The sequence below is a fragment of the Homalodisca vitripennis genome, chromosome 1 (genome assembly GCF_021130785.1).
Source record: "Homalodisca vitripennis isolate AUS2020 chromosome 1, UT_GWSS_2.1, whole genome shotgun sequence".
Taxonomy (NCBI): Eukaryota; Metazoa; Arthropoda; class Insecta; order Hemiptera; family Cicadellidae; genus Homalodisca; species Homalodisca vitripennis.
In genome coordinates, this window is record NC_060207.1 from 87,378,382 (window position 1) to 87,390,719 (window position 12,338).

Below are 12,338 nucleotides of genomic sequence, written 5' to 3' on the forward strand. Positions count from 1 at the left end.
CATGACGTGACACGAAACGAAAGTTTTTCCCCTGTTTAAAAAAATACGTCCATAGCCCGCCAAAAGGTGTAGTCACTTCAAAATATTAATTATATCATCATATAAAATATAATTCATTCGAATTTTTTTCTAAAAAATATATATTTTCAACACTGTGTTTTAAGAAAAGATAGTATTTTTTATAATGGTTATTTATTATTTAAGGGTTTTTGGGGTAATTAAAGAGTTACAATATAATTATGGATCAATAACAAAACTTTTGAAAAGTCACATTTTATCATATGTAAACCTGTAAAACATGTCAAACCTCCAATGAATGTGTTTGTCTTTATTTTATTGTAAAGGGTGGTATAAGTGTTGCAACTTTGTAATCAGTTATAAGTTTTCTGATAAATAAATAAACATATAACACATTGTGAGTGAACAAAAAAAAATTGTAGCTACTACAAACTTTCCCCCTACTTTTTGCACATAAAAGGATAGTTTTTTAAGGATTTCAGAGTAGGAAAGTAATTTATTGAATTTCATACATTATAATATAAAACTTGAAAGGCACTTTAACTAACACATTTGAACTCCAATTAAATGTTTTAAATTCGTAAACTGATCGAATTTCGACTCATCTAATTTTTCATACAACGCCAGTACCCTCAAATATCAAAAAGCACACATCAAGTCAATACAATTTTGAAAGTTCAGGGTCAGATGAGGTGGTATACTAATTTTTAAGTAAATCTACGCAATCCAAAAAATGGGAGCTTTTACCTCATTTTCATCTCCAGTGACTGTACTATAAATGTAGCAGGGGTTTACAAAAAATTTGGCATTTTTGGTCGAAAATTGAGGTAAAATATTTTGACCACTCTCTTTTATTTATTTATTTACATTCCAACGGCAATACACCAATTTACACTTTACAACAAGTTGATGGCTCATGTTAAGAAGAAGAAAAAACAGCAAAAAACTTAACGAGTAAAACAAACAATTGAATATAAGAATAGCTATGCTACAAGATGCTTATCTGTCAATGCAATGCCTTACAACTAAATCTGTCATTGGATACTTAAATACTTACTCAACGAAGACATCCGACAACTCTGCCACAAATGCTAATAATACGGTGACTAGAAATTACTACGACTCATTTAACAAAGATAACAGAAAGAACAAAAACAACGGACTTAATAATAACCATAACAAAGCAAAAATAACAGAGCAATGAATAACAAACGAATAAATAACAACACTATAGAATAACAAAACGATAGAGAATGTGATTAATAACAAAAAAGAAATTGCAATAAGACTATGATTATGACTAGAAGAGATGACTAATTCAGGTCCGGGCTGGAGTCCGCAGCAATGCATTTGATGGCTCGAAAGGATGTGGAGAAAAAATCCACAGACGAGCAAATGTCGTTACCAAGTCGCATCAATCATGGGATGGGGCTATGTCGGAGGTAGTTCCTGGCGGCATGACTCAGCTCAAACAAATATACTCTTTATACAAAATTGAAAATAAATAGCAACGTTTAGAATGTTTTTAAGAATTTATTTCACAAAAACAAATAATCCAAGTTAAATGTTTTGTTTATGTATATAAGACTGCATAAGTACATTTTGTAAGGAAATAAAAAAGGGATATTTTGAATAAAATTTGTAATTAACAGGAATTTTCTGTCTGTGACGTTGTCAACCTTGTTAGTTGTCATTTTCAGGCTTCTCCAAGATTAGGGGTACAGTACAGCAAAATTTGTTTGTTGTTGATACGACTTGTGTTGCTATTACATGAATAGTTAAAAATCTTGGTTTCGTTGTTACAATGTACTTAAGAGGATTTAAAATTATACCTTCAGACATGCTATATATTTTATTTTCTTTGACTTTGGTGATTGATTTGTGTCATTGTCGAATCCACAAACTAGAGATTAAGGTATGTATGTAATTATTAGTTTCCTATAGCTTACAGGATTATGAGGTAATGTTTGTTTGAGTTGAATATTTCTTTTTTTGTAATTAATTATTACCTATTCTCATGAAATAACAGATTAAAGTAATTGAAGCTCTATATATTAATTTATTTCTATTTATGCATTTTATGTCAATTATTAAATGGCATAGGGCTTAGATTAGTAGCAATTTAATAGTAGCCTAACCAATGTTAGTTAAGTTGAAATCGGGTATTTATGTAGTTTAGGGACACCTAGTTTCTTGCACTAAAAATTGTTCAAAATTCCTCCTAGATTCTCTTGTGTATAAGTACTAATGCAGTTAGGAATTTGTAAGGGTGCAGTATATACCAGCAAACATCATAACAGTGGAATCAGCTAACTAAATTATTGGGTATCAATTTACATTAACGTAACCATGGAAAGGTATGTTCATTTTTTTTCCTGAAAACAATATTGAAGAAAAAATTCGTCAGCAACGAAAATTAAAGGAGCTACGATTTTCTTAAACCCTCTGAAAACTCCGTTTTTGACAGTTTCCTATAACTTCGTGTCTGCTCAAACTCAGTATAGCCAGATTTTAAAAACCGATTATCATACCAATAACGAGAAATTATCGTACTTTCATATAAAATAACCGTACCAAACACATTTAATGAAAAAGTATGTTATGTTCGTATAATAAATTATGTTATAATTAACTTTTGGTTTGTTACTTGTATACATTTGTCAAAAATCTTTCATGGTACGATAATAACTACCCATCGTGTATCTTACGGCTGCAAAACTGTACCAACCTGAACATTAAGGTAAGTGATAAGTTACTGAAATTATGCTGACTAATACGTTAATCCTGTCAACGATGCCTGCCCGCTGCGCAGTGCTGTTTTAGAAAAAAAATTAACTCGAGCTTGCAAAAGTTGAATCCCAGATCACGTGATGCCCCTGCTCTTTAACGCAATTATGTCCGAAAGGCAACAATATAATACAATAATATACTTTCCCCCCAGTTCATATGCACCTGTGATAATAATAAGTACTTGGCTATAAATGCCCAACCCATGAAAAAAAAATAGCAGTCGTGGGACTGCCGATAGAAGTGAAAACCGAACTATTAAGTTGAGAGTAATTAAAACTATATGCAAAAATTATATGAAATTTTTTGTTTTATTTATTAGTTACATATGATGGGTTAAACAAATCATGAACAAAATATAAATACAAAGTGGTTGAAAAATAAAATTATTATAACATTTTTTTTAATTTTCCAATTTTAAAATCCACGAAAAAATATTATCAAATAACTAGAAATCTATTTTACCACGCTAGTAAGATAAATCTTATACCGTAATAATACTCATTTCATGATGAAGAGGTTAAATATTAAAAACATAATTAAAATGAATAATGCTAAATTTTAAATACAAATATTCGTACAAATATTAAAAATGTTTAAAAATATATTCGTTGTTTTCATTATTCATTTATCTGTATAAAAATATTAATATGTTTCATACTCACTTTTATACTGAAGTCAATGAATTTAAATTCAATAAATAAACAGTAATCCTTCAATTAAATAATTACAATAATTTAGTCAAATTAAAAATTCACTTAAATAAACAAAATCCAGTACACACAAGTTGAACTTCCCACGTGGTCAATTTAACTTTACTTATGTATTCTACACTCTAATACTTAATGTACAACGCGTCACATTTACAATTACAGATGTACTGCTACTATAACGTATTGTTGACGTGACTCACAAAATTATACTTATCCAAAAAGCGTCCAACGCGCACATAATACAGTCAGAAATAGTCGATGTATTAGTGTATACGTGTACACAGGCTACTGCGCGTGCGCTAGTCTGGCTCTCCATAGCTATAGATATACTATCATCATAAATAGCACAAAGTGACTAAAATAGAATAAACAAATTTTCCAAAGATTATTAACGTTTCCATGTAAACCACTTGGAATGTATTAATTGTAATATTTTTAGCATGTCGGTGACGCGAACTGAGGATTTTACCCTCTACCAAAACGCTCAACGCGCCTAAAGAAGTTTTCACTTCAAAAAGTCCATGGTCATGCTATTGTAAATAAATACCAATTATTGATTAGAAAATAGTACCTAAACTATTGAATACATTCTAATTGGTTGAAATTAATTATTGCCTGCACTTTTTAACGTATTAAATGACAATTTTGTTTAAAATTCATTAAAACAAAGTAAAATTGGGAAAACGTTAGTAAGCGGTCTACACTTTTTATTTTGTTATTTTTATTGAATGGGTTGATTCCTTTTTTTTAACTGATTTAATAATCGATATTACAATTTATTTAGGCCTAACCTAACCATAATTTCAACGCATTAGTTACAGTAATTTTTAATTGACACAATAAAGAGTAAGAAGTAAATGATTTTATTAGAATTTGAAAATAGCAATGAATATAAAAAAATACAAGATATTTTTAGAAATACAGGTACTTTGGGATTATACCGACCACACCCAGACATGAATCGTTATTTCACATTTCGTTTCTACTGATTACTAGATTAGCGTAGAACAATATTTCGTCAATATAAAACAGGAATTGTCTTATCGCAAACACCTCCCCATCCTCAGACAGAGGTCAAAGTCGAGCGTCTAGTAGATAACGTGATTGCAGAGTCTCGCCGCCCGTTCAGCTGGTGCATCGCTTTGTTGTACTTCCGTGTTTTTACCTCTACATTTCTCCAAACACAAAAATTCAACAAAAACAAACATTTACCAAACTAAACTTTTTATTAAAAAAAACACTCAAAACTTGTTTTTATTCTTGATCACATTCCGCCACCCAAAATGCGAGTGCCTCCGGCCATCAGCGCGGGCTTCGACAGCACCTTCGGTGCTGCCCCGCGCTGATGTCGACGAAAGAAAAACATCCCTCGAGATAGTACCTATCAGTAAAATATCAAATTCTAGAGGGGCTAATCAGAAATATAAATTGAATTGTAATGGAAAGGCAATGATGTACCGTGCAAATCACGTGATGCCGCGCGGCCTGCCGTAATCAGGATTCTCGAGAAAGATAAGATAACAGCGACAACAATACCGATCACAATACCTGGAAATGCTTGTAAGTTTGTAATTTTGTAATTGAAGAGTTGTTTTTTTTCGTTCTATCATGTTTGTTTCTATAAATTTCTATTTTTGTGTTCTTCATACTGGTGTGGTCGGTATAATCCCAAAGTACCGAAATACATGTAGGTTTGGGTACTGGTAATCCATGGGGAGAATCCTTTCCTCCATTTCATAAAAGTTATTGCTTACTGCTCTCAGGGCAAGCTATAAGTTTTGTAAAGTTTTTCTGATATGTAAGTCTAGGCCAAAGTTAATTTTTTGTTTTATAATGTTATTCTTAAACTTACAATATTAAAGATTCAAGATATTTATTGACCATATACAATTCGTGTTATGAGTATCGTCAAATGTAGAATACAGTAATAAAAAAGGGTGGGGTACGATAAGCGGACCCGGTTTTTTGTATCGAAGAATGTAATCATCGATACCTAATATTCGCATCTCAAATCCTAGACTATCAATCGATATAAAAGTATCTATAGTCCTCAATAACAATCACATGTTTTAAATTAAAATATGAATTTAATATTTACAGTGATCAAATAAATTATTATAACCAAAATTAGGAAAACTGAAGACGACCATATTTGCTCCTCTCACAGTTGCAGTTGTTTCTTTCCCACAAATTTCACATACGTTTTTCAGTACGATTATGTGTATTATCTGAAAGTGTTTACAGCTGTTGATATAGATTAAGTTAATTGTTCAAAATAATTAATCAGTAACGATTGGTTATATTGATGGTTATGATTTAGTAATATCGTTTGCCAATTTCGATATAAAAAACCGGGTCCGCTTATCGTACCATACCCATAAAAATATTGTAAGGTGAAATATGGCAATCGGGCTTGATAAAGTGAATTTGCATTTGAAGTATTAAACTATGCGTGTGGTTAATATAGACCATAATGGTCAAAATGACATTGAATAAATAAGTAAAGTAAATAAATAGTGTCACACAATAGGTCAAAAGAGTAAGAAATAGTAATAAATAAATAGTAATAAAATCATACAAAGAATTAAAAAGAGTTAGTTTAAACATGCAAGTTATTAAAATTTAATAAAAGTACTCAGAAGTAGAATAGATAGGGTTTAAACCTGCTCTCAGGTAATTTTCGTGTGCCTACTGGAAGAAAATTGTAAAATTTTAGTGCCATGACCTCAAAAATAAGTAGGTTATTGCTTTGCCTGTTGGTATAATCATGCATATTACTACAAAGCATAAAGCTGTTCACATGCTTTTTAACATCAGAAGAAACAATTTAATATGTAGAGAGAAGTTGCAGTGAGCATACTTAACCTAACAAATAAAGGCTTACAATGTACTTTAGACTTGGCCCCACATACCAATCGAACCACCTTTTTCTGAAGTACTAATATCTTATTAACGGAGTGATGGTTACCACACAGCATTATGTCATAAAATATATAGATAAATACAGGGTGTCCAGCAACCATTTGAACAAACTGCCACATTGTTCAGCAGGCCAAAACTAACAAATAATGCCATATAACAGGTGCCCTATTTCACTTCGTTTAGCGTCTGTCTGTCTGTATGTGTTTTTTGGGAAAAAAATTACTACTCAAAAACCACTTAAGATACAGAATTCAAACTTTAAAACAGTTATGTTAACCTAGTGTTGGTCCTTTTCAGTGAAAAAAATAAAACAAATATCTCATTGCATTTCAAAATGGCGGCCATTCAAAATTTTGAAATTGTATTAGCTTTGAAACGGCTACTTTTACAACAAATTCACCAGGAAAACTTTTTTTAGCATATTTTATTACCAATTCAACAATTTTTGTTTCAAAAAGATTGAATAACAGATAACTGAGTTACAACACCAAACGTAAAAACAGGTTAAATCCATGCATTGCATATGAATAAACTTTTTAAGGTTCTTTATTAAAATACTGAACAATTATTATAACCTAAAAAAAAATATTACTATAATTTTTGTTCCATTTACAGTAATCAATGTGTTACACACACACAAATAAAAAAGAAACAAACTATTCACAATGCTCTTAAAAAAACAATAGCATAATATTACATGAAAACAGCTGACCAACAATCAGCAACCAAATCAGGTGTTTTAAATGAAGAAAAACTAATAAACAAACTATCAAGACATTGTTGAGCAAGTCTATGTTTTGAACGTGATTGTCACTGTTTGAATGTTCTGTTCTTCTTTGCAATTCCTGTTAGTTTTTCCTGTTAATTTAAATTTCTTTTATTACTTTGTTTCTTGTACGATATGAACCGTTTTACTTTTGAAGAGTATACTGATATTCACTTTGTGTACGGACTTGCTGGGGGCAATGCCAGATTAGCTAGCAGATTGTACAGAGAGCGCTTTCCAGATAGGCTGCACCCAGTTCATAGCGTCTTCAGTGCCGTTCATATTCGTCTTAGGGAAACTGGAGATTTGAAAAATAATGTTGTAGAATGGGTAAAATCCGTACGGACTGTTGATTTTGAAGAAGAGGTTTTATTATTATTCGAGAAAACCCCTCCACCAGCGTTCGCGCTATTGCTCATAATTTGGATGTATGCAAGAGTTCTGTGTGGAAAGTGTTAAATGAAGAACATTTGTGCCCTTACAGACATCAGAAAGTACAAGCCTTAGAACCTGCAGATTTTCCTCTCAGGGTAGACTGCTCTCGTTGGTTCCTTCACAAATTAGTTGATGAACCCGATTTTTTAAGGTATATATGTTCTCTTTACTGACGAAGCGTCATTTACTCGAGATGGCATATTTAATAGCCGAAACAGCCATTTATGGGCTGAAGAGAACCCTCATGAAATTGTGCAACGTAAGTTTCAACACAAATTTTCTGTCAATATCTGGGCTGGAATAGTAGATGGATATTTGATTGGGCTACACATTATACCAAACAGACTGAACAGAGTTTTTTTGAAGTTTTTTTGAGGGAAATCTTACCTGAGCTGTTGAAACATGTTCCTATTGAAACTAGACAAAGAATGTGGTTCCAACACGATGGAGCACCGGCCCACTTTTCCCTGATTGCTAGACAACATTTGAATGAAGTGTATGGAGATCGTTGGATTGGACGTGGAGGTCCCGTCCCTCGGCCTCCACGGTCACCTGACCTCACACCCATTGATTTTTACTTGTGGGGACAAATGAAGCAATTAGTGTATACCACTCCCATACAGAATGAAATGGATCCAGTAGCTAGAGTTGTTGAGGCTGCTGCAGTTATTCAAGACAGTAATACTTTGGGTGAGAGAATCGTGCTTACGACGCTTCAGAATCTGCAACGAGTTACAAGGACGCCACTTTAAGCAACGATTATGAAAGTTTTACAGTAATGTAATCATTGATTTCTTAATAAAAAATATCATGTTCAATCAAATTTTTCAAACACGTTGAATTAATTACGCTGTTTCACACAATTGCCATGTAAGAAAACCCTATACCCAATCATAACGTAGCCCTATTAAAATTTTTTTTAAGATTTAAAAACCAGGATTCACTATTGGTTAAGAACTTTTTTTAAATTTACCTTAAAACAAATTTAAAAAATAAGTATTAAATTTCAGGTTATAATATTGTTTACTATTTTAATAAAGAACCTTAAAAAGTTTATTTGTAAAAATCCACTACATTGTTGTATGTACTTGCAATGCATGGATTTAACCTGTTTTTACGTTTGGTGCTGTAACTCAGTTATTTGTTATTCAATCTTTATGAAACAAAAATTGTTGAATTGGTAATAAAATACGCTAAAAAAAGTTTTCCTGGTGAATTTGTTGTCAAAGTAGCCGTTTCAAAGCTAATACAATTTGAAAATTTTGAACGGCCGCCATTTTGAAATGCAATGAGATATTTGTTTTATTTTTTTCACTGAAAAGGACCAACACTAGATTAACATAACTGTTAAGTTTGAATTCTGTATCTTAAGTGGTTTTTGAGTAGTAATTTTTTTCCCAAAAAACACATACAGACAGACAGACGCCAAACGAAGCGAAATAGGGCACCCGTTATATTGCATTATTTGTTAGTTTTGGCCTGCTGAACAATGTGGCAAAGTTTGTTCGAATGGTTGCTGGACACCCTGTATATGACCATAGTATACAGTGATGAGGGCATTTTGAGATGCACACATGCCAAGTACTCATAACATGAAGATCCCTTTTGACATACTCTTCACAATAGACTCAATGTGACTTCCCCAGCCTGAGGTTCAAGCGAAATACCTAAGAATTTTACTGGTTCATAATCTACATAATATAATCCAACAGTACAGCTTGGTATCTCACTCAAATAAGATACTAGAAGCTAAGAACTCTTGTCCAGAATTCCATAAAAGGTCAATTTGCTTTGTAAAATACTATGATACACGGTATCGAATGCTTATGTAAGGTCATACAATCTTCAAGCAACACTCAACCCATTTTCAAGACCATTAGAACATAGAAAGGACATCACAGCATCAGTGGTGCAATGCCCATCTCTATAACGAAATTGGCAAGTGTATTATTCTTGTGTATAAAAAGTATTAAAGAAATTGTATTGTTCTTGTTATTAATCTATTATAATTCATATTGCATACGATTATTATACAATATCAAAGTTGGTAAATATATTTAATCGTTCGATAATATCAGTAGAATAACGAATGTAGGGTGCTTATTACAGTCTTCGCGTAAACCGGCTGTGAGTACAATGGTGATGAGCATGCGTTATTTATTTCATAAGCTGCCAAACACTGTTATCCTTCATAATAATGGCTGCAGTATAAGCGGCCACCACCACAGTTGAATCATTTATGATTATCACCAAAACCTAAATGTTGAACTGAATTACGTTATAGGTATTTCGAATTACAGTATAGTTCAGCTGTTTTTATATCTAAAAAACGTGGTAACATCATGATGAAATACTGTCTTGGCTATGTATATTTATAAAATGTAACAAACGTAGGTTGCCCGGATATAAGTGACACATCGGTTTTTGCTGTACACACTGTGAGTTCAACTGGAAGGTATAAACCAGCTACAAGTCAACCCTCCTGGGGAATTAAATTATGTTATAGTTATTTTAAACAATATCATATGGCTGTTTCTATATAATAAAAAGTAATAATTTAATGATGAATTAAAAATCTATCTAGACTCTCTATATTTTATAAAGTGTAAGAATCAAGACAGTGTAACATTTAGATAATTTGTACTATTTTGAATATACCCCACCAAATTAAATTATGTTCAATATACATGTATGCATTGTAGAATACTAACTTTCTCTTGAGGTTTATATAATTTTTTACTACCATACTCAGCTATTTTTACTCCAAAACGTCGAGGTGTTTCAGCTGGCAGCTGTTGTTTGTAAACACAAATATGGCTTTGCAAGTGTGAGTTATTCAATAAAGAAATCAATGAATTATTTGACCAATGATTTTAGTGAGTTATCTGTTAGTGACAAAGAAAGTGAAGTGGATATTGTGAAAAACGTGATGATTTTATTTTTAACGGGCTAGTTCGTGATGCAGATTTCATCTATGATCTAGACTATCTAGATGAATCAATACAAGGACCATCAGGTGATACTTCAATTTCTGCTAATCATTCTTTAAATGAGCCTATTTTGAATAGTGTTGACTAGGTTATAAACAAAGTGGTTCAACATTGTAATGTGAGCAATGACAAAGCTATAGTCATCTCTGGTTTTCACCTACATTATTATTGTGCATTACAGTTATTATTTGCTCCTGGAATATCACATACCTATAAGACTTTTTTATTATTATTTATTTAATGTTATTGATGATTCTGCATTCATATGTACATAGTATAGTAGTACAAAACAAAGTAGACCTTAGTATTCTGCTATGCATTCATGTATATTGAACATCATTTAATTTGGCGGTGTGTGTAAGGAAACGCCACATTAAAAAAATTGCAAGTGGCCGCAACACTGCACTGACGAGTCACAACTGCACACTTGTCTCAGCCACAACTGTACAGCAGCAGGAACCAATAGGTTAAAGGAGCAAGATGATTATCCTGTAGCCATTTGAAACATTGTTAATATTAAAAAAATATAACTTGACTCAAAAAACACATGTTCATCACCATTGTCATTACCATGTAAATTAATTTACTTTGTTTGAATTAACTTAATTATAAACAATATTGTTATTCTGTAAAATAAAAACAGCTGGAAATGATTAATTGTGAATATCTGTAGATTGGTTTTGTTGTATTTAATAGTTTAGACGTTTGTAATCAATAGTATATTCTGGTTTTGTTGTATTTAATAGTTTAGACGTTTCTAATCAATAGTATATTCAATTCTGGTGGTGGCCACTTATTATACTGCAGTCTTTATAAATTTACTATTGGGCGTAGGACACAGCTAGAAAATTTCAAAATATTGGTTAATGGGAAATGAGCTAACTCAAAGATAGTTTTTCAACCCTCAAACTGGTAGTTGACATTATAATGTTTTGAATCATTTTACTAGCGGTGGCAATCAACATAATAATGTTGATCTTACATGCATGTGTTTTGACAGTTCATATAGTACGAAAATCAACACTACCACCACTATTCATATACCATTTCAAACAGAAATAATTGCTGGTTTCAACAGTGAAATTAGTTTTGCTGTTTTGGCAACAGTTATGTCACAGTGAAGTCAAATCTTGCCAGAAAGATCGTCTTCAACTAGTCATTTTGAAAATTAGTAAGGGTATGGTTTATAATGTTGGTTTATAGTTTATTATAGCTTTGTTTCAGACTATAAGACTACACTAAATTTTGGCATATTTTGCAAAATATTTGGTGTAAAAATTAAATTGTTATTGTTAATTTTTTAAATAGTCGTTCGTATCCATAGTAACAAATTTAAGTATGTCCCACCAAATTTTAAAAATAAACAAATTTTAGAAATTGGTTGTTAATTTATTTATTGTTTTATAGCGCATACAATTCTCTAAAGTTTGGTATATTTTGGAAATATTTAGTGTAAGAATTATATTAAACACTTTTGAAAATAATCATACGTATAGTAACAAATTTAGCCTTTAGTGTACTATTTGTAATTTTTACAATGTAATTTTTCTTCAAGAGAATCTGGATACCATTATATATTGTCTGAAACTAGATAAAATGAAGAATAAATTGGCTATCTCAGATTCTAATATTTATAATTTTATCACACTTTATAAGGGGCAGTCCCATAACTTAAAAAAAAGAAAATTAGTGTAGTACTTTTTTATG

The 12,338-nt window shown here is 31.5% G+C and overlaps 1 protein-coding gene across 1 annotated transcript in view; it reads left to right on the top strand.

Annotated features, from left to right (window-relative positions):
• Nucleotides 1–1,708: 1,708 nt before the first annotated feature.
• Nucleotides 1,709–12,338, top strand: part of LOC124366145 (protein GPR107) — a 58,833-nt gene continuing 48,203 nt past the window's right edge. The window contains exon 1 of the mRNA XM_046822461.1: nucleotides 1,709–1,933. Within this exon, the coding sequence (XP_046678417.1) occupies nucleotides 1,823–1,933 (111 nt within the window). The 5' untranslated portion in view covers nucleotides 1,709–1,822. The remainder of the gene's footprint in view (nucleotides 1,934–12,338) is intronic.